This window comes from Typopeltis vanoorti, chromosome 19 (assembly GCF_054136105.1).
Source record: "Typopeltis vanoorti isolate ZY-2024b chromosome 19, IOZ_Tvanoo_1.0, whole genome shotgun sequence".
NCBI lineage: Eukaryota > Metazoa > Arthropoda > Arachnida > Uropygi > Thelyphonidae > Typopeltis > Typopeltis vanoorti.
In genome coordinates, this window is record NC_143567.1 from 40,691,876 (window position 1) to 40,714,330 (window position 22,455).

Below are 22,455 nucleotides of genomic sequence, written 5' to 3' on the forward strand. Positions count from 1 at the left end.
TCTACTTTTCCTCCAAATCAATCTGTTACTTTTTTTCCTTGTTCTATAGGTTCTCCATTCACAATGCAGTTTATATTTTCAATGCTTCTGCCTATTGTCATTGTTTTTGTCTTGTTATTGCTGACCTTCATCATTGTAGAAGACGACAACATTGTCAGATCTTATATTTCTATCTACTAAAGCACTTTTTGCCGTATTATTAATCCATTTATATCTTCGTCTTTCTCTGGGTCATTTTCCTGCCAGCCTGGCAGAGAACACTTGTTTCGCTAATCTTTCCTCTGCCATTTCTGTTTAAGTGACCATACCACCAGAGATTAGCTGCTCTAATGCATTCCTGGATGCTGACAATATCAATTCTTTCCTAATATCCTCGTTTCTAATATGATATTGCCATTGATGCCATCTGTTCACGCCTCTAATCTTTCTCAGGATTCTCATATCTGTGGTCTCTAGTCTTTAGTCCAGTGTTTTACTTCTGACCCAGCTCTCAGATCCATAAGTTAAAACTGGTTTGAACACTGTATTGTATATACAGCTAATTTAGTGTTCGGACTAATTTCTCTCTTATTCCATATGAATTTATTCAATTGACTTCCTACCATACCAGCATTGTTGATTCTGTTGTCTATATCCATATTTAATTTACAATCTTCAGTAAAAATCGTGCCTAAGTAGCTGAAATGTTTTACTTGTTCCACAAGTTCTTCATTCACAATGCAGTTGATATTTTCAATGTTTCTGCCTATTTTCATTGTCTTTGTCTTTTTATTGCTGACATCCATATCTATTACAACAGTCTGCAAGATTCCATGACAACTTTAGTCATGGAATCTTGCAGACTTGTAGTGGATTTATTTAGACGTACCACATAAAGCAAAGAGCTGACATTAACATCTCCAATTTTGATATCAGGTTTAATACTTTCCTTCATAATGTGATCCATATAGATAATGAATAACAGGGGGGACATCTACATCCTTATCTGACATCTGACTTTACCTCAAACCATCTTTCTATACCTCCTTCAATTCTAACTGCTGATTTACAACTCAAATCAAGACTAAGTATTGCTTGATATAATGCCCCATTGACACCATATAACTGCAGCGTATTGAATAGCTTCTCTCTTGGCACATGCCTTTTCCAGATCAACAAAACTTAAATACAGATCTTTGTTATATCTGTATTTACAGAATTACAGAGCTTTGTAATTCTCTCATTTAGTTTTATTTCCCTTTTTGTATAAGGATACTATGAGAGCTCTACTCCAATCATATGGAATTCGTCCCTCTCTCTCTCTCTCTCTCTCTCTCCAGGCCTTCCGAACTATGCAGTGCAGCCACTGTAAGACTTTTATACCCCTATAGTTGAGCATTTCTGGTCAAATATCATCTACTCCAGATGTGTTTCCACATTTCAGGCTTTTGATCGCTTTTTCTACTTCAAATATGGATAGGTATTCCTGACTGCATGACTGTTGAGTGTTTTTTACTACTGTGCTGTCACTGATTGTTTCATTTAGCAGTTTTTCAAAGTAATTACTCCTTACTTCAAGGATATCTTTTTTTTTCTCCTGTTTTCATGTCACCATTATCATCTCTAATTCCTTTTACAGCACTCTTTCCTCCAACAACCTCCAGAATATCTTACCACCTTCTTGATATTTATTTTCTATATTCTTGCTAAAGTCCTCCCATGACTTTTGTTTAGCATTCTTGCATTTGTCTCTGTATTCTCTAAGAGCCCAAGCTGACTTATTTGCCAGGAACTTTTGATATGCTTTCTTCTTTTCCTTCACTGCCTCTTTAACTTCCTGTGTCCACCACGGAATTCTGATTTTTTCTTTTCTTGCAGACAACCTCACCACATGCCTCTCTAGCTGAATCAATCAGGGTTTTCTTCAGGGCTTGCTACTGAATATCCAAAGTTTGGTTCCTATTCTCAAACTCGTTCATTTTTTCTTCAATAATCTTTGTGTATTTTAGTCTACAGTTCACATCTGAGAGCTGCTCAACTTTTCTTCTCTTTAAAACTTTCTTACAGGTTCTTCTTTTCAATATGAAATTCAATAATCCAACAGGCAATTGCCATTATTATTAACTTTGCTCTTTTCTCCAAATTTTCCCCAAATGTTCCTATATGTCTGGTGAGATTCATTTCCCACTCTGCTGTTCAAATCACCAACAAGGACGACGTTTCCTTTTTCATTGTATCAGTTGCTTTCTCTAAAGCCGCAAAACATTCCTGCACTTCTACCTTAGTAGAACCTTCTGTGAGACCATAGATACAAATAAGTCTCATTCTCCAGTTCCTTATTCTGATATTTTCACTCTACTTGAGATTGTCTGCCATTTAAGAAAATTAGCCTCGTATTTAGCCTTGATAAGACCCCATCTGGACTGCTGTGCCCAGTTATGGGCACCAGGGTTTCTTCGTGATGGGGAGGAAGTGGAGAGGATCCAGAGACGAGTGACCAAGATGTCTGTGGAATAAACCTTATGAGAATAGGTTGAAGATTTGTGGGTTGCAGAGATTGGACGATAGGCGAAGGAGGGGTGATATGATTGAGACATTCAAATTACTGAAGGGTTTCTATAAGATTGATCCAGAAGATATTTTTGAAAATATGACTGGTGGTGGGAGGACTAGGGGCCATGCATGGAAGCTGGGCAAGAGCGTGGTTGATAAGGGTGTTAGAGCTAGATTTTTACTTGGAGAGTGGTGAATGAGTGAAATAAGCTTCCAGAGTCTGTTGTGGATGCTACGACCGTGAATGAGTTCAAGGCAAGGTATGATAGATACTGTGTCAATGTCGAATAGTTGTTCTTGACATGATGTTAGGCCCTCGATGAGTCTGTCGACTCCTTGGAGTTGCCCGGAACAATAATAATAATAATAATAATAATAATAATAATACTATGGCTACTCCTTCTTTTCTTTGCTTGTCATTGTCCGAATATAACATTTTGTATTTATTGCTTAGAAAGATTTCACCAGTTTTTGACTTTTTATTCAGTTGTCCCTATTATGTCGATCTGGGACTTATCCTATTCCTCAGTTAGCTCCATTTCTTTGGCATTCAGGCTTCTTACGTTGATAGTACCGATCTTGAACTCTGGTGATGTTAATTTGGGATGTGTTTCAGGATTTGTTCCAGTAGCTGACTTTTCGCTGTTCTCCTTGGTTCCCTGGCGAAAACAAAGGGGACCTTTGTTTAATCGGGCAACGCCCCAGCCGGCATGAAATTCTGTCATGTTGTACCATCATTTGATATGTTGGTTATATTGAGCATCAAAGGTTATAGCAATCATCGAACCAAAATCAATGGTATCTTTTTCTAAAACATACGTTATAACTTGTTTGATTACTTTTTGATTTAATTTTAAAAATATAAAAATAAATAAACAGAAAATCAATTACGTGTCTGCGCGGTTAGTCTAGTGGCTGTGCGCTTCACAACCATATCCCTGGGGAAGGAGCGCCCTAAGTTCGATTCTCGTCGATGACGTGAGGAGCTGAAGGATCTTCCTCAGCTATAGCGAAGTTAGTCTGTCTTGGGCGTGGACAATAGGGTTTTTTCCCCAGTTTATCCTGGGTTTTTCATCCTGCAAAGCAGCTCTGAGAACTCACCACTACGGACATAGGATATACCGGGGCGTAGGGCTGACGACCTTATCCTGTGAACGGTTTGAGGTCCGATGATTAATAAACCCTCGACACCGCAAGGTAAAAGGAAGATGAGATGAATTGATTACGTTACGGAGAGGATTATCTGACATTTTGTATCTCAGTCCAGAATCTCCGTGCGGTGTCTGAAGCGTACCTTTAGATCTTAGGTAATTCCACAGCATTGTTTGTGCTTCGTTCTTTTATTAAATAAGGCTACAAGTTGCAGTCACACGCTATTTCTAATAATTGTTAAACAAAAACAATTCAGTCCTTATTATTCACGTAAACTGTCAAAATAACTGCAGTCATTCATCGTGTATCTTTCTACGTCTTGTTCCAGAGTCGCTTTATAAGGTAGTGCTAGAAAAAAACAATCCATTGGATTTTCACTGTTTACCAATAGCCTCGTACAGAGAGGAATAAAAATCAATTACCCCCAAAAATACACAACTGTCGTTAAGTTACATAAAAAACTTTCATAAAAAAATTGTTCAATCCCTTCTCCACATTACAATAATTTCTAAAATACCTATTTATTTTTAGAAAAGGTGTATTGAAACTTTATTCAAAACAATTTAATTTTCCTAAATTATTTTATTAAAAATAATAAATATCTTCTTCTATGTATATAGTAAAAATATTTTTTATATGCTTAATCATTTTAGTTTTTATTTTTTCTTACTTTTCTTGATTTTTAATATCATTTCTATGCTCAGAAAATGGTTCAGCAATTTAATTACAGAATGCATGATCACTTAAAATATTTATATATTAAGAACATATATTATTGATATAAATTATTACAATGAAATAACATTTGCATGAATAATAACATATTGTATTAAGATGAAATGAAATCAAACTTAAAATAAGTAAAATATGAAAATAAGAACAAAAATGTAAAAATTATCTAAAAAGAAAGGAAAATTTTAAAATGAAAATTTTATTTAATAAATTTATTTAATTTAATTTAATTTAATAAATTAATGTATTAATTTAATTAATTTATTAAATTAAATAGAATAAACAGAATAAATTTAATTAATTTAAACTTTATTAAAAACATTTTACCAAATGAGTGTAATTTATTAAAAGAAAAATACTTAATCGAAAATAAATGAAATTAATTAAAATAAATAAAATTAAAAAAATTAAGTTAGTTGGATGATGATTTTATTCTTTATTATGAAACTCAAATATCCAAGACCGATCAAGAATGAAATTTGCGCTGCTTCCTGAGATCAGCAGGATTTTAAATTTTGGACATTGGGACACATAAATTACATCATAACACAATATACCAAACAGGGACATTATGATTGAACGAATATAGAGCTCTCATTAAGTCACTAGTATACTACTCAGCTGAGCTTAAACTTTATAATTAAAGATTATATTATACAGATCTTATCTTTCTTATTACAAGGAACCTATATCATAACTCTACTCTGATGAAGGTTGCATTTCAAAACATTTTTAAATATCAAATCAGTTCAAGATATTCAGACGAACACAACTCATGAACATTCAGACATTCATTTGGTATAAATCCAACTCAGAAAAAAGGCAAGTTAAAATACCAAGCGAATCCCAGTCTTTTTAATTCCGTTTTCGGCACGTCAAAATCCCCCCCCCCCCAGTCTCTAGCTACCGTTCTCTATATTTTTCTATTCGATTCCTTTTCACTTTTCGTTTTCGTATCCACTCCTTCCTTTTTCCCGCCAAAAACTGGTTCTAACCGGTTTAGCTCCCATCAAACTTGCCTTTCCCTTCGTATATAGTAGTTCACGCTCCAGCACGCGCTAGGAGAAATTTGCATGTTTTTTCATAACAACCAATCAAATGATACCACAAAGAATCTTCTGGATATATTAAAATTACATATATTACAGTTTCTTATATTATTATCAAAGGAATAAAGTAAATAAAATAATTGACACTTTAATACAGAGCCTTTTCATATCTATAATATATTTTAAAATCACATAAATAAAATTAACTAACAAAACTTAAAAGGAATTACATGAATAATATTTTATAAGCAAGAAACTAACAGAATAAATTTAAATATGCCCTGCTTATGATATGGTAGATGATGTTAATTATGAATGAAGATATTTATAATAATAATACTTCATTCATATGATATGGTAGATGATGTTAATTATGAATGAAGTATTATTATTATAAATATCTTCATTCACAATTTAACAGTGCAATATATTGTAATATACTTTTAATAATCTAAGCTGTCTATTGTAGACAGTATAGATTCTAAACGAAATTGTACATAATAAAAATAAACGTTATTTAATAAAATAAATTATAGTTTTGTATAAAACATTAAATAATAATATAGTTGTAAATGATATTTTGTGATTTTCTTAAATTTCTTTTAAAATGTACTAAATAATTTAAAGTTTATAATGCCACCTTTTTATTAATATGATTTACACAGTACAAGTTTTCTTGGAAAGCTATCATATTAATGATATGATACTTTTCAGAGAAATGCCTTGGATAGTTTTGGAAATGTAATAATCTAAATTCACTCTTAAAAAAACAGACGATTAATCCTTACATTCATTACAATTAAAAAATCAGACGATTAATCCTTATATATCCTCACTCCTGTACCTTTAACAAGACTATTAATCCGAGCGTAGGTAGTCCCGCTACGAAAGGCGAACATAAAGTAACAAGGAAAGTGTGGTCATTGTTCCTCTCTCCTTCCATTGTTTCTTCCAATCACGACTTTTGATTGATATGACCATGCAGATCACGTCTGCGCAATACTAGATCATTCTCTAGATAGCGAAAGATTTTACTTCTTTTTTTGTCATCTCCAATGGCATCCTCTTTGAAATCCTGTTTATTTAAACAAAGAAAGAACCGCAAGAATATCACCTTTGATACTTCATCACACTGGCCTATTACTGTCACCTTCTATCTTTCGTGAAACAAATGATACGCTATATTTTGTCACTCAATGGGATCGTGAGTCATCCACTGGATAAAACAAAGCTAATGGTTGGTTTTAATTCAACTCAACGCAATGGCTAACATATGACCACAATTAACTCATTCAACGGGAGGCAATTAAATAGCGTACTATGGTTAAGCCTAACAAAAAAAACGGATTAATCGGAAAAGATAAAACCAAGGTCATTTCCCGTTATTAAGTGAATACAGATATTGCAACAAATCATTCTTAGATACTATCATCTTTCCTTAAACATTAAGGAAAGATGATGATCCAAGAAAGATGATGGTGCACATTTCTGTATAACGTATCGAAATTAAAAAATCTTTCTGGTCAGTCAACAAACGTTTTGCCATATTCGATGGTTTCTCAGAACTTTATTTTCATTACTAATACGTTCCAGTGGCGGCTCGTGGCTTGAAATCGCGGGGATGCTGCAACTTACGAAATATACATACACACTGTAGTACAGTGTAATATGTGTTTGGATAAAATATCAAAATTATGGTAAAAATTAAACATGAAAAAAATATTGTTTATTATCGATATAATTCAAAATTACTTAAAAATAAAATCCATTCCTTTAATTGTAATTAAAGGAATGGATTTACAATTTAATCTAGCAGATAAGCTTAGGTGCGGATGGTTATTCATGACTTATTTTTCACGGTATTAACAACACCACACACACTTTTATCGCAAAGATGTTTTATTAACGCTTATGTTTCGCTGATTTTCAGCTCAGCATCATCAGAGCACAACACACTTGTAAACGCGACAGTGAGTGAGTGAAACAATATAATTGTTTCACTCACTTTGGCGCCCTCTAACGAAAAAAAAAAAAAACCAGCAGCTATCCAGGAGTTTTTCTTAGGATAACTGTCTCCCAAATTTTTGGCAAATTAATGCAACCATATTTGTTAAGGTTGGGAGAATTCTTCAAAGCCATTGCTGACTCAAAAAATAATCTTTCAGATCTATAATAACTCCTAAATAGCAAATTCGTTTCCCTCCATCTAATCCTGTGTGAAGGAGTGTCCAAAGCGTGGTCTGCTAGTCCCGACTTGCCATAGTAATAGTAGCGAATGTATCTTTCATGTTCTTCCAGGCGGATGTTCACTGATCTTCCTGTTTGTCCATAATAGGACAAGTCACAAGGCACTTCATACACTTCTACATTTACAATTTTTCGGACATTACAATTAAATCCTTTAATTGTAATGTCCAAATATTTAAAGAGACGAAGTAAACACGATAAGCACTACGAACACTCTCCTACTGACGAAAATTGCATATAAACAACAGTGGAACTGCGCGACGGACAGTGCCGCATTACGCTAATAGCTCGCATCTCACTATGACGTGCATATGCTTGCGCGCGTAGCAATATGACACTGTGGTAAACACAGTGCTGCTAGCGTCCTTCGCCCTCCTAAGTGCTAAAAGAAGGATTTTTATTATTTTTTTATAAAAAATAAGAGAATTGTATAGGAATGTGGATGATAAAATTAAATATCACAAGCAAATATAAATAAATTAATAAATATATTTGTATATCGAGAAAAATTGGAGGTGGTGCACTTCCGCAGTGCCTATTCACTAGTCGCCCATGGTAATAACAATAATAAGAGTGAACAGAAAGACATTAATGGAAGAACTAGATTAAAAATGAAGATGACACCAAAAATGACTTATCCTTATTATTGAAATGTGGAAACTAATCTAAAGGGATTTAACTTTAACAGAATGGGAAATAAAAGATTAAAAAAATAAGTGTTTCAAGTAGAAATTACAAGAAAAAAATTCCAAAGGCCAAGTATGGATTGATGCAGTTAACAGTCCATTTGACTTATTATATGTTTTTATTATAATTTAAGAAATTATTATTATATTTCTTATTATTATAAGAAATATAAGACCCGACAGCATTAGAGTCCTGATGAATAACAGTGCAGTTTGGAACGTGTAATTGATCTTTAGGATATGTACGTTGATCAGAGAAGTTCTTGTGGAATGGCTTTGGCGGCATCCATGCTAACGGTTATTATTCTATGGACCTTTTAAGGCATTGAGAAAGTCTGTTAGTAACGGATTTATCTCTTATTTTATAAAGGTTTCAATTAAAAGTCGATCTTTGACTTTTATTGGCTTGCCGATGAAATAGAGTGTGTAGAAATAAAAAAAAAAAAAATAACTAGCTGTCAAGCAGGTATTGAAGATAATTAAGAGAGAAAGATCCGTAGGATTACGAATTATTTACAAAAAATAAAAATAAAATAAGAATTGTTCATAAAAGATTGGCAAAAAAAATGCTTTAGTGTGGAAATAATATAAAAGTTAATAATTTCACGATGATATCATAGAAAAACTCTCTGGTGCAGTAGTGGCAGAGATATTCAAAAATTACCACCAGAAAAAAAAAAAAAAAAAAGTTTTTTTCTTGCGCCACAAGTCATTAAATATAAATATTTACTCAATTCGATCAGTTATATTTTGATCCTGAGAAATAAAAAATCTTCAAAGTAAAGGGATGGCGTGTGTCTAATTAGAATACAATATCAAGGCAGTTTGTTGGAACACTAATATTAGTTCTGAGTTTCGGTCAACAGGGAAAGACTTCGGTTGTATTTAATTTCTTTATTTGGTAAAGAATTCGAATTTTGGATTCAGAATGTTTAACTTTAATAATATATCCACGGTCAATTTTGCCAGTCTTTTATCAACAATGCTTAATTTATTATTATTTATTATTTTGCAAAAAAATCCCTACTGTTATCCAATCTAGATTTTCTTATTTAGCACTAATATTTTCAAGATTTATTTTCACTAAAAGTGGTCACATGACTAATTCTCATACCTCTTTTCTTGTCCTCCCCCCCCCCTCTCTAATGAGACTTCATTTCCTTTACCCAACTACATTCTTCTTATCTTTAAGATTTCCATGCGTGTGAAATTCCCAAACATGACGCAACACGCTATGTAATAGTTTCATTTTGATAAACTGGTTTTGCAAACACCTTTTCATGTAAGAAATCTTGCGGACATCATACAAATGGCTCACTTGTAGTTCGTCTATACGTTTCAACTGATTTATGATCACAGTGATTTATTATCTCTCATTCTATCAAAATTCTTTATGGTTGTAATTTGCAATTAGAATGAATATGATATTAGCAAACAGATGATATTTTAATCAATACTTAATTTAATGTCCAGCACTACTCGTTATGCCTCCAGTTTCAATAAATATGAGTTTACATTATAAAACGCCTTTCGTGTTATAGTTGAAAGCACCATTATTGCATTATAATTTTACATAACTACCTAATATTTAAATGATTAATATAAATTTAGTTATATTTCTTAAAATTATAAGCACTTTTTAAGAATTAAAGACACTGTCATGGTAAAAAATATATAATAAAAAATTAACAAAAACACCAAATATTTTAATATATACTTGCATTATAATAAATCATAGCAATTTATTTAAGTGCGAGTTGGGTACGTACAGATAAATTTTGTTTATCGTATTTTGGAAGAAAAATATGTACAAATAATTGTAACTAACATTTTATTATAATAATAAAGAATAATATAATTGTAACTAACATTTTATAATAATAATAATAATAATAATAAAGAATAATATATACAAATAATTGTAATTAACATTTTATTATAATAATAAAGAATAATATTTGATAGTAATATATTAATCTAGCAGAAATTTTCCAATTTTATTCAAATATATACGTATAGAGTATCAGAAAGCTGTTTATAGCATATTATTTATGTTGTTTTATTAATGAAACCATTCGTCTGAATATTTCTTTCATATATCATTTTCTTATTAATAAAATATTTTATTGCTTAAAGGATGAAGTTTTCGTGTATTAATTCTTAACGAAACAGTTTTGAGTATTCTTTCTCAAATTCTAGTGATAGGTATTCTATCATTAACACTAGGTGGCGCTAACGAGACTATGAAACTGTATGGTTAGCTTAAAAACTACGAATTAGTGTCTTTCTTTCTTTTTTTTTTTCCCCGCCAATCAGTTATCCTCCAACATAATTACGAAGATGCCTACCGTTGTCAGATCATAAAAATATTACACTATTTTGAATTCTCGCCATTTCCAGAAACTTTATTGTCCTATATTAGTCCTCTCTCTCTCTCTCTCTCTCTCTCTCTCTCTCACACACACACACACACACACACACACACACACACACACACACACACACACACACACACACACACACACACACACACACACACACACACACACACACACACAATAATCATTTGGTCTTAGGGAAAAGATCAAAAACCTGTCTTCGAATATCACCACTATTATAAATAAGTGTTTATATCTTTCACCGTCATAACCGTAACACAATTCCATGCTATAATTGCACAGAATGGTAACATAAAACTTTATCTGTTAAATCCGGCAGTAGGTGATAAACACGAGACCCACGGGCATCTCATCGTATTACACCAAATACCTGCAGGGATGCATGCAGTCATTAAATCTTGTATAAGTCCATTAAAATGAAAGCTACTGTGTGTGTGTGTTCTACCTTGGTCATTACTGGAATGAGGAAAAACGACTTGCTTGATAACGTCAATAAATTCTCTTTTTCGGCACGTTTTCTGCAAGGAAATTCACCGAGATGAACAGGAAAATATATTAAGAAAAAAGAAAAACGAGTATGCTCTCTTGATAAGAAAACAACCTAATGGATCGATCCTTGAATAAGCTATTTTTAAAAATGATATTCCAATTTCAAAAACAATGCATATATGTTTACCAAAGTGAACTGGACGTTGTTATTATTGTTTTAAAGGTGTGAAATAGAATATAGAACAAGGTTGGATTGTATTGCTACAGTAAGCGCATGACTCAAGCTTTGTCTAGGCCATAGTGTAACGAAATTACCATCCACAGTTTCTTTTTCATCAGTATGTTGTGCACCCTTAGGAATAAATTTCGAAATACATCTGTTGTTAGCTTTTTAGATGAGCGCGCATTGTTGAAATGCACATGTACATTTCAACAATGCGCAAAAAAAAGATATATTTGTTGCTGGCTAAGATGCTTTCTCATTGTTGAAATGTACATTATGTGGATTGAAAAATACATGTTGTACATTTCAACAATGAACGTCAAAATCGACATTTTTGTTACTATTTTATAATATAAAATACTAGCCAAACAAAAATAATGAAATTACATTAAAAATGTGGATATTAGAAAATAAAGGATCACTGAATGTTATAAAAATGATTTTTCGCAGTATTCTATTTTGGTTTACTTCTACGGGAAAGTTAAAATTAATTACTTAAATAATCTAAATTTTAAGTATTATTTTAATTTTTCAAAAAAAAAAAAAAGAGAAAGAAAGAAAGAAAGAAAAAGTGCAGTAGTTGAGAAGAATATGTTTCATGTAAGCTTTAGATAAAAGAAACAGGATATAATTTTCCAGATCTCTGCAGTTGAAAAACACCATTTCAGAAGACCGCAAAAGCAAAAAAGGGTCTTCAACATGTTATTACATACACAATCAAAATATTTTATTCTCACATGAGTCGTGACGTCACAATGACGTGTTTGAATATAATTAATAGCAATGAATTAATATTTATTACTGTATTTATTATTCAGTGCGATGTAAGAAACCCATGCTTATGCAATGAAAAATAAAATTAAACTAAAAAAAAAAAAAAAATTGAATTCAATTTTAGTTAAACTACAAAGCTAATATAATCCTTCGAAAGCAGAAAATATTTGCATCGAAAACTAACGGAAATGAACACAAAATAAACATTTTTTTGCAGGTAAAACAAAGTCTGAAAAGTAAAGTTATAATGTAGATTTCAGTGCACGCGCTCTTTTTTTCAATTTCGCCCACAATCGTTGCTTATAGCAACCACCGTGATTTATTTTTGCAAGCGAATATTTGTACATATCCTGTCGCGTGACAAACGTTGAGACAATAGTCTCGTGATGAGATCCCATGACATCCGTTATTGTTGGCAACAGAAATTCAAACTTTAATTTGCGTGAGTGACATCTGATGACGTTGAACGTAGCAACGACATAAAAAAAAAAAAATTGTTGATAATATTTCAGTGCCCACCAGATGCCACCCTCGTGTGGCATCACATGGAAGAGAAAGAGTGAGTTCTTGGCGTTCATCATTTACTCATAAATCGCAAACGATCGAGATAATTGCACTTGCCAACAGACAATATTTTTATCTGTTCCGGAATCGCCTTACGGTCGAAGTTGGCGAGACGAAGCGAAGAACGTGTCGTCACGAGGACAGGGGAAACCGCTGTCCTACATAAGTGAAGGATAACACAATGATCTGGATCTTTTTTCTTTGTGCCTTGGAGCGGATGTTGTCCAATAGGCAGACGATACAATGGACGAATCATACGGCACCGGAAAATGCCACCTTGATGAGTGGACCTCGAGACTATCCTCTATTGTAGAACATCCCTCGGGGGTCACCTAGTTCCGCACACAACGTTCCCCCCCCCTCAGGAAGAGCTACGTTCCTTTCAACCCCCCCCCCTTTTCTTCTTCTTTTGCCTACGCCCACAACACTAACTTGCTCTGCATGTAACCCCCAAAGGTGGGATGACACTTATGATGCACCGTGCCCTGCGCCCCCTAGCTGCAGATGAGTATATAAGACCGTCGGATGTTTTCTTAAGCACACACATCTTCAACAGCTCTCCATCTAAGAGGATAAGCCAGCTGTAGCATCCATAGAAGGATTCACAGATATCTAAACAATGTGGTATAAGGTAAGAGAATTTAAAAATTCTGTTCGAATAGTTCACGTTTTTGTCGATAGATGGCAGTAGCATAGTATGTTTGTATTTCTAATTCAATGCGTTAATATTCAGGTGATAATTTAGGTAGTTAGAGCTTATGAGTTAAAAGAAATTAAATACATTAATATTTTCCATTTTATTATAATCTAGTTTATAATAAAAGTTTTATATAATATTAAAAAATAAAATAATGTGATGTGAAAGAAATAATAATAAAAATCTCGAAAAATATTTTGAATAAAACATTAGCACCTTGAATTAAATATGATGAATTAATTATAAATATCGATCGCCATTTAATGGCGATATAAATGGCGTAAGCGATCGCTATAGTTCGCGTGTTTAATTAATATGATTGAAAAAAGAAAATTTTGTTTGAATTATGTCGTAGAAAGAAATAATAAATTAAAGAAAAAAAGAAAGTTTAAATGAGAAAAGCAGTTAAATTAAAATAAAAAGTATATAAAAAAGAGAAATTTAGATCCTACGGAAAGGCGAAAAGATAATGTATTTCTTAGGTTAAAATCTCAAGATATTTTTCTAAAAAATAATAAATTATTTTATTTTCCTAAAAAATATTAAATTATTTTAAAATAAAAAATATTGAGAAAAATATCTCAAGATATTTTTCTAAAAAATGCTTATTTCAACGTAAATGCCATTTGTTCAGCCGAAATCAAGTTTGCATTACGGCTTCTTCTTTGAGTTTATTTTTGCGCGTACATTTACAGAGTTTGAATTGTGCGATTCCTTCTCACCAGGAAGAATGCACTTCAATTGACTACGCACTAGCAGCTTCAAATCGCTCGTTTGTTAAATGCAAAATCTTAAAAAGAATTCGTTAGAATACACCTATAAAGCAACTAAAATAATCCCTTATTAATGAGTGTTATTGTATTCTACAATAGTCTACTGTGCAATATTCTTCCAATAACCATTTAGATTATAGCTGCTCTACACTAAACAATGCAGCCCCTGTAAATGCACTATTCCCGCATGTCCCATAGTATTATACTGTCCAAGAATCCATGGATTGCAAACAGCTAGCAGGCACATTTACTCTTAAATTGATAACTCTAAATGTATAGTCTAAGTTCAAAAGAAGCGGTTGTCATAGAAACGGAATGAGTCAGCACTTTTCTTTAGTGTAGTTAGCTAAACAGATTTTGATTTTAAAAATTGTTTTTTAAGAATTATTGAAAGGCCAATGTCTTGGTACCACAGAATGATTCGCTGTACATCATAAAGCATAGCTTATGCATGTTATAAACGTACACGGAGGAGTTGGCTTTATTGTCATATACTTCTCGGAGTCATTGTTCTGTCACAACTTAAAGGAGCAATGGGGGGGGGGCATTAAGATTTAGCCTCTCTATTTAAGGAAACGTTTTTTAAAGATATGTTTTACCTATTTTTAAACCTTATAGCAAACAGTACGAAATTTAAAGTTTCACGAAAACGATAGTTATAGTAGCTTACAGGTTTGTTCACCTTTGCTACGAGTTGCCTCGGTATGTATATCTTAACACTATAAAAATATACGATCTCGGATGGAAACTGAATAACATCTTTAAGGATTTCTATAAGTCATCAGATACTTAATAGCATCTAAGACATCAAAAGTTTCATCGTGTAATGTTCAAAGCTTAAACAGCTTGTGAGTGTGTTCTCAATGAAAGGTTGATCGTAGTTAATTTTTCAATCTATTTTGTATCTTCTTCCGTGTTTCCTGCCCTTACTTGTTTACTGTATAATTGAACTACAATAAAAGTAATTCGACTCAAAATTTAACTAAAAATGTAACTAAAGCTGAAACCATTTCATTCTTTTTTGTTAACCGCCATTTTTAAAGAGAAAGCATCCTTATTAAGCTTCAGAAACTTCACACAGCAGGCATTTATAAAATATCCATACCCTTCCTTACATGGGATTTAAACCTCAAGCAAATACGTAATATTTTTACCAAGATCTACCTAAACGAGGATATTTTAAATATCTTATTAATCAACTTATTGTAATATGTTTCTAACACTAATGATATAAAAAAGAAAATACTGTTTATTTTTATAAATATCAAACAATGTAAACATATACAATATTTGCTGGTATATTAATATTAGTTTTACTTGGGTTTAGTTCTTAGTGAGCTAATAAGATTAATTTAGCTTCTAGAGTTTATTACAGAAAAACATAGAGAGAGAGAGAGAAATAGCCAGAGAGCGATCAAAAAGACAGAGAAAGAGATAGAGAAAGAAAGGAAATATTAATACGCAGAAGAAAGGAAAGATAAAATTGAAAGAGAGAGAGAGAAATAAAGAACTAGCGAGAGATCGAATATAGAGATGAAGAAAGAGAGAAAGTGTAGAATAAACAGAAGAAAGCAAGGAAGAGTGGGAGAGAAAGAGTGTTGACAAGAAATAAGCGCTGGTACAGGGATAGCAGAAATTGAGAGAGAGAGAGAGAGAAGGAGAAAAAGAGCGAGTAGATTGAAAATTGAATGATAGAAAGTAAGAATGAGATAGTGAAAAGAAAGATGTAAATGACCTTAGAAATAAAGAAAGAAAAAAAAATAGATAGAATAGGAAAGAGATGAATGAAAAGAAGCAGAGATGGAAGGAAAAACTACAGAATGAGAGAAAGTGAAAGACAGGATGACAAATTGGAGATAAGAAGAAAAGGACAAACAGGCTAATGATGTAAAGGTGAAAACAGGAAGACTGTTTGCACTTCCTGTCTTTCTCCATCATCCCTTCCTTCTGATCTTTCACTGTCTTTCTCTCTAAGACATTTTTCTTGGTTTTTCCGCCCTGTTTCTCGCCGAAATCGTGACCGGCGTACTCCGCTTCCACTTCAAGTATTACGAAACCCAAATTTCTTATCACACTTGATTCACGATCGCTCGTGTGCATGACAACACGTGTATCCCCGTTTCCTGTGCATTCTGTCTCTCCTTTTCCTCCCTCCCCCATCCCGGTGCTCCCCGACTTCCCCTGAGTGTGTTTCCTTGTAAGTTCCGCATCACGATGTTTTCTTGCAGGTCGCCTCGTTTCTCTTCCTGCTCATCGGCTCCGTCTGGGCAACAGGTTATCCAAGCAGCGGCGGTTATGGCGGCGCTGGAGTCGGCGGTGGTGTGACCGGTGGGTTCGGCGGCGGATACAGACCAGGAGGCGGCGGCGCTGGTGGCGGAGGTTATCAACCTGGTGAAAACGTAAGTTGTAAAACTTGTTCGATAATGAGATCACCGATTTCCTTCCTCTTCTCATTTCTATAACGACAGCAAGCGAATCTGATATCACGGGCTTATAGATAACAATAAACTCAGTCAATGTTAGGCACGCGTGCGCCCTCTGTTGATAGCTCTGCAGTCACTGAAGACACAGTGATAATACCTGATTGTTCGATAGCTTAGATCGTTGATCTTCTAAACTAATAAAAAAAAAACGAATAAATGATTTTATATATATTTTACTCAACAAAAAGTACATTTTTCCCCTGTGAAGGTTATTTAAACGCCAAACATTTCTTTAAATGTAGAAATATACTAATCGTAAGTTCTATTCTTCAACTATTTTATTATATAATTATATATTGAACCATAGTGTAATTGATTTTATTTATCAAGTTCTCTTTAGATAAATAAAATATGTATATATGTAATAAAAAAAAGAACATTTACAGCATACTTCAAAACATTAAAGACATTGAATTTAACTTGATCCCATAATACACTTTTTTAAATATTTTAATTTCGATGTAAAAATATAATTACGGAAAAGTTAATTTATATGTGATAAATTTAACTTATATTTATTTTTCAATTAATATAAATCGCTTTACAACCTACTGTTCTGTTGTAAGATCTTGTATTTCAACATGGTCTCTATCATGCTAACCACAAGTGCTGCCATCTATGTTAGAAACAAGACATTACATGACCAATATTGATTTCTTTTCTTTTTTTTTTTTTTTTTTCATTACAGTTTGCACCCAAACCTTATAACTTCGACTACGAAGCCAGGGATGAATTCGGAAACGTGCATTATCGTCAGGAACAAGGAGACCAAAGCGGAGCAGTAGTAGGAAAGTACGGCTACCAAGATGTCAATGGAGTATTCAGAATAGTCGAATACGTTGCAGATGCAGGCGGATTCAGAGCTAACGTTCAAACCAACGAACCGGGAGTGGGACATGAAAGTCCTGCCGATGTCGTTCTCTCAGCTCAAGCTCCTCCAGCAGGGCTTCAAGAACGATATACCCGAGTAGGAGGTGGAGGAGGAGGAGGATACGGAGGAGGAGGAGCTGGTGCTCATGGAGGTGGTGGCGCTGGTGCTCATGGAGGTGCTGGTGCATATGGTGGAGGTGTCGGTGCTGGTGCACATGGTGGAGGTGCCGGTAGAATAGGAGTTGGAGCTCATGGAGGTGGTCTAGGTGGCGGTGGCAGGTTCTCCGGATTCTCATCAGGTGGTGGAATCGGCAAGAAGTCTGGTTACTAAGATCCCTCACAATTAGTTCCTCCGCTTTGCTTCATGCTTGCACTAAGTCGAACGTGCTCAAAGGAGCCTTCAGGTCGTCGCCTGACACCTCCGGCCGCTGAGGAGCGCAGTAAATAATGAGCTTCATCGTATAGTCATTTCTGTGTGTTTTCCCTCATTGAAAGGGCATTAACATCTATCGTTCACAGCTCTACTCTTTCGTTTCCTGGTCTTCCCTCATATATATATATCACGTGCCTTATGGACAGTCACTGTTATTAGGTGACGCCTCCTGATCCTCCATTATTATCATTCGCTCATTTATGCGCTGTTTGTATGTATGTATAGTCACGGAATGTGCCTTTTCTTGTAATTGTACACATACAGTTGTATTCGTTTAAATAAATATTGCACTAAGTGAACTTGTGATTTGTTCGATATGCTCTTAGTTTACATATTACACCCCAATATTCATCTATTTGGTTGATATTAATTAATGATTATTTTTCTTTGTCAAATGTTTCCTACTAGATATTAAAATGGATTATATTAAGGATCCATTCATATTTTATAACTGAATTTAGAACAGAATGAGAATTTTCGAAATTTATCAGCGTTTATGACTTCAGCATCGGAGTTGCCTTGCTTTGCACTACTTAAAAGATGCGGACTCTTCCTAGAAGCCAGAATATTCGCATCTTTTATTAGTTTTTAGATTAGGATAGGCTGGCATGACGACCAAACAGAAAACATTAAGACAATCAAAACCCTCTACTTAATATATAAGAATCTTGTGTGAGAAACTTCTGAGTTTCTTTTTATATTTGCTGTAAATATAAAAATATTATATATTCATAGAATATATTCTTCATTTTAAAATCTTATTTATACCAAAATAAAGCCTTTCGCCTCTATACTTGGCTTTTACGTTAGTTTTTTATTATTATTATTTTTTTAAACTTTTCTTGGTTAATTTTTCTTTTTATATACTTTTAATGTTTTTACTTGTTCAAAGAGCAGTAATTAAAAAAACTTAAAAATTTTATTATAAATTATAATCACTTATAAAATATTCATTTACATTATTTTTATTTAAATATTAAAAAAAATATTTTTTAATTTCTGATATAGTATTTACTATAAAGAAATTTTGCAAAATACACCATAATAAAATAATCATTATTTGTCTTAAAATAAAATGTACTGTGGTTTTTAATTCGCTGATCGATTTTTCATATGCTAGAATAATTGTTTTTGTTTGTGGTTTTTCTGGACACCGTCTAATATCTAATCTAATATTTCCAATAGCTTATAAAAAATAACTATCTTGCATTGACAATACTACTGATTCCACTACATAATAATTTAGGCTAGAATGAATGATTAAGTGTATTCCTAAATTCATTAAACGTTTTATGACAAAAATTTCTTTGAATGATTCTAACGTGTTTACGGTGAATATAAAAATTGAACTTCTCTATTATTGTAATGATAGAGTTTCTAAAATGTTCAACAATTCTGATACTGTGTAGTTACATTTGCGAGAATCATAAAATAAACTCATAAAAAAAAGTGTGACATATTTTGAACTATACTTGAGTTGTTAAAATAGCTCGAATCTCCGTTCCTTTATCATCATATTCGTGATGATGAGGGCATGTCCAAAATAAGTTGCACTTGCCATACGTATTATGAGCGTCTTGTGTTCAAGACAGTGAACAAAAGGACATTACAATAGATTGCTATTTCCCCTTAACTAACATAAACATCTCTATTCAAACTCGCTGGACAATCAGCTATAGGATTTTAGGCAAAAATTTAGAACTTCAACAAAGAAAGAATAATTTTGTTCTTTCTTTATTGTATTAATGTTGATGAAAAATCGTGGACAGAAACATACGCCTCAAATATGGGAACTGTCCGTTGCTCATTAGACACTGGACCTTTTTGAACAATATTGTTCATATGATCAAATTATGTGAAAAAAAGGGTGGTTGACCTCAGAAACTTAATATTAAGAACGCAAATAGGTGTCTAGTAGGTGGAAATTCGTGAATTTACAACTTTGGTGCAAGATATATTGCTATATATCTTACCGGCATGGCTGGCCGAGTGGTTAGAGCAGGGATCGGCAATCTGCGGCTCTTTGAATGCATAATTGCGGCTCTTTTCGTTATTAAACAATCTATTTTTGAATAATTAATCCAAAATGAATGCTATTTATTAAATTAGAAACTAAAAACCCTAAGTTTGGCATTTGCAATAAATCAAGGACATTTTACATCAAGTCAAGGATATTTTACGATTGCAAATAGTACATGCGATGCTGAAAAATTTAATACTTTCATCTTTGAACTCTTTGAAATCATACGCGATAATTCTTCTTTACATTCTATTTACATTTTACAAAAATTCTGCTTTATGGTGGATGTGACTTCCCATTTAAACGCACTCAATAAGAAACTACAGGGAAAGGGAAATACAGCAGTTTTGCTTTTAGAAGTGATTTCGTTTGAACAAAAATTATATTTGTTTGCGACAGACTTAGAGAAAGGCACATCATTACATTTTCCTACGTTGAAGAAATATCAACAAGAATAAGCTGATAATTCCATAAATTTAACCTTTTTCAAAGAAACTATGGTAAATATGCGACCTGAATTTAATGGGAGATTTGAGGAATTTAGAAAGAACAAGGCAACTAAGTCATTTTTATTGCGACCACTTGAAATTAATCCTGCCGAATTAAATTTTTCACCTTCTGCTGGAATTGATGAGGCTGCATTTCAACTTGAGTCAGAGGACCTGAAAAACCAAGGATTTGTGGAATTCAAAAATTAGAAATCTTAAAGCTGACCTGGAGGAGTTGGAAAGACAAAAATCTACCCTTGCAATACAACACAAATGGTCTGAAATAGAAGATCTTAAAAAAAAAGCAAGATCAGATTGTATTTGACACGTGGAATTGTTTACCGGACACTTACATTCAGTTACATCCAAACATACGCATTTGGACTTCTCTCGATTTTCGGATGGACATATTTCTGTGAGCAAATATTTTCTAATATGAATTTTATTAAAAGTAAGTTGAGAAATCTATTAAAAAACGTGAGTCTTTCGTCATGTTTGAAAAGGAAAATTACTTCGTATTTGCCGCATACTGAGAAACTATCCCAAGAAGTTCAACAGCAAAAATCGCACTAAGATATTTTAAATTAAAAAAAAAAAATTAAAGAAATAGGTATGCTATTGGATTTTATACATATGCTTTTGTAAGAAGGAACAAATCTTTGTTTTATTATTTAATATTAAAAATATCATATAATTTCGTGTGACATGCCACCCCTGTATTTTACAAGTATGATAACGTGTTACTGTAAAAAAAAAAAAAAAAAAAAAAAAAAACTGAATAAATAATTAACTTTCAATATTTTTCAATGTAGTTTCTAAATTTAAAGCGGTGATGAGCAATTAAATAGTAAATCAAATACTCAGTTGGATCCGCATAAAGAATATTTTCTTTTTCTTTGATAAGAAAGTCTTAATTTATTTTCCATTATTTAGGTATATTTTAATTTTTTAACCTGCGCAAATAAATCCACATATAAAAATCAACATTCATAAAATAGATTTTTAATTAAAATATACTAATTCTGCCGTACAAAACGAACACCGTGGACCGCACGAAAAACCTGAGAGAGTCGCATGCAACCCGCGGACCATTGGTCGCTCATCACTGCGTGCGGCTCCCTAATTTTTTTTTTTTTAACAGATATAATTTTAAAAATGGCTCTTCAATCCAAAATGGTTGCCGACCCCTGGGTTAGGGCATCCGCTTTCCAGCCAAAAGGCTGCGGGTTCGAATCCCGCAGTGAGCATGGATGTTTGTGATTGTCTGTGAAAGTATTAGTGGTGGTAGTTGGTGTTAGGTGACGAAGGTTGATGGAGTAGTAACACGAAGAGTTGTAGAGTACATGTCCTCCCTCGATGAGTCTTTGGACTTCCTGAAGGTGTGATATAATAATAATAATAATAATAATAATAATAATATCATGTTCTGTTGGGATTGTAGAATAAAATACTCCTATTACAAGAATTTTAAAGGTGATCCAGTTTCCGGTTAAAAAAATACGTTGCTCACAATAGCTGGTGGCGAAACTAAAAAATATTGTTTATCTTCTCTTCATGTTAAATTATGCTTAATGAATAGCTTAGCAGAACAAAGAGATTATAATGAAGATGATGTCAAAGTATATCATATATTTTGTGATATTCGAGACACAAAAAATAAGCCAACTATATATATATATATATATATATTTTTTTTTTTTTTTTATTTAACTTGTTGAATTATACGTTATACGATACGTAACAAAGGACTATTTACATATTATAAGTATGTCAGTGTATATATTACAGAGAAAAAAAAATTTCCTTTGGGGTATACATTAGAAAATGCAATAAATGAATCAACG

The 22,455-nt window shown here is 32.9% G+C and overlaps 1 protein-coding gene across 1 annotated transcript; it reads left to right on the forward strand.

Annotated features, from left to right (window-relative positions):
• Nucleotides 1–13,386: 13,386 nt before the first annotated feature.
• On the forward strand, nucleotides 13,387–18,402 carry LOC150096029 (uncharacterized). The gene is made up of 3 exons (XM_090409261.1): nucleotides 13,387–13,478; nucleotides 16,546–16,716; nucleotides 17,489–18,402. The coding sequence occupies exons 1-3, from the start codon at nucleotides 13,467–13,469 to the stop codon at nucleotides 17,999–18,001; spliced, it is 696 nt and encodes a 231-aa protein (XP_090265387.1). The 5' UTR covers nucleotides 13,387–13,466; the 3' UTR covers nucleotides 18,002–18,402.
• Nucleotides 18,403–22,455: the final 4,053 nt, after the last annotated feature.

What these genes read in the sequence shown, in the direction of transcription:
- LOC150096029 (XM_090409261.1), top strand. An exon ending in GTTATCAACCTGGTGAAAAC is followed by an intron (nt 16,717 to 17,488) that starts GTAAGTTGTAAA and finishes TTTTCATTACAG; the next exon opens with TTTGCACCCAAACCTTATAA.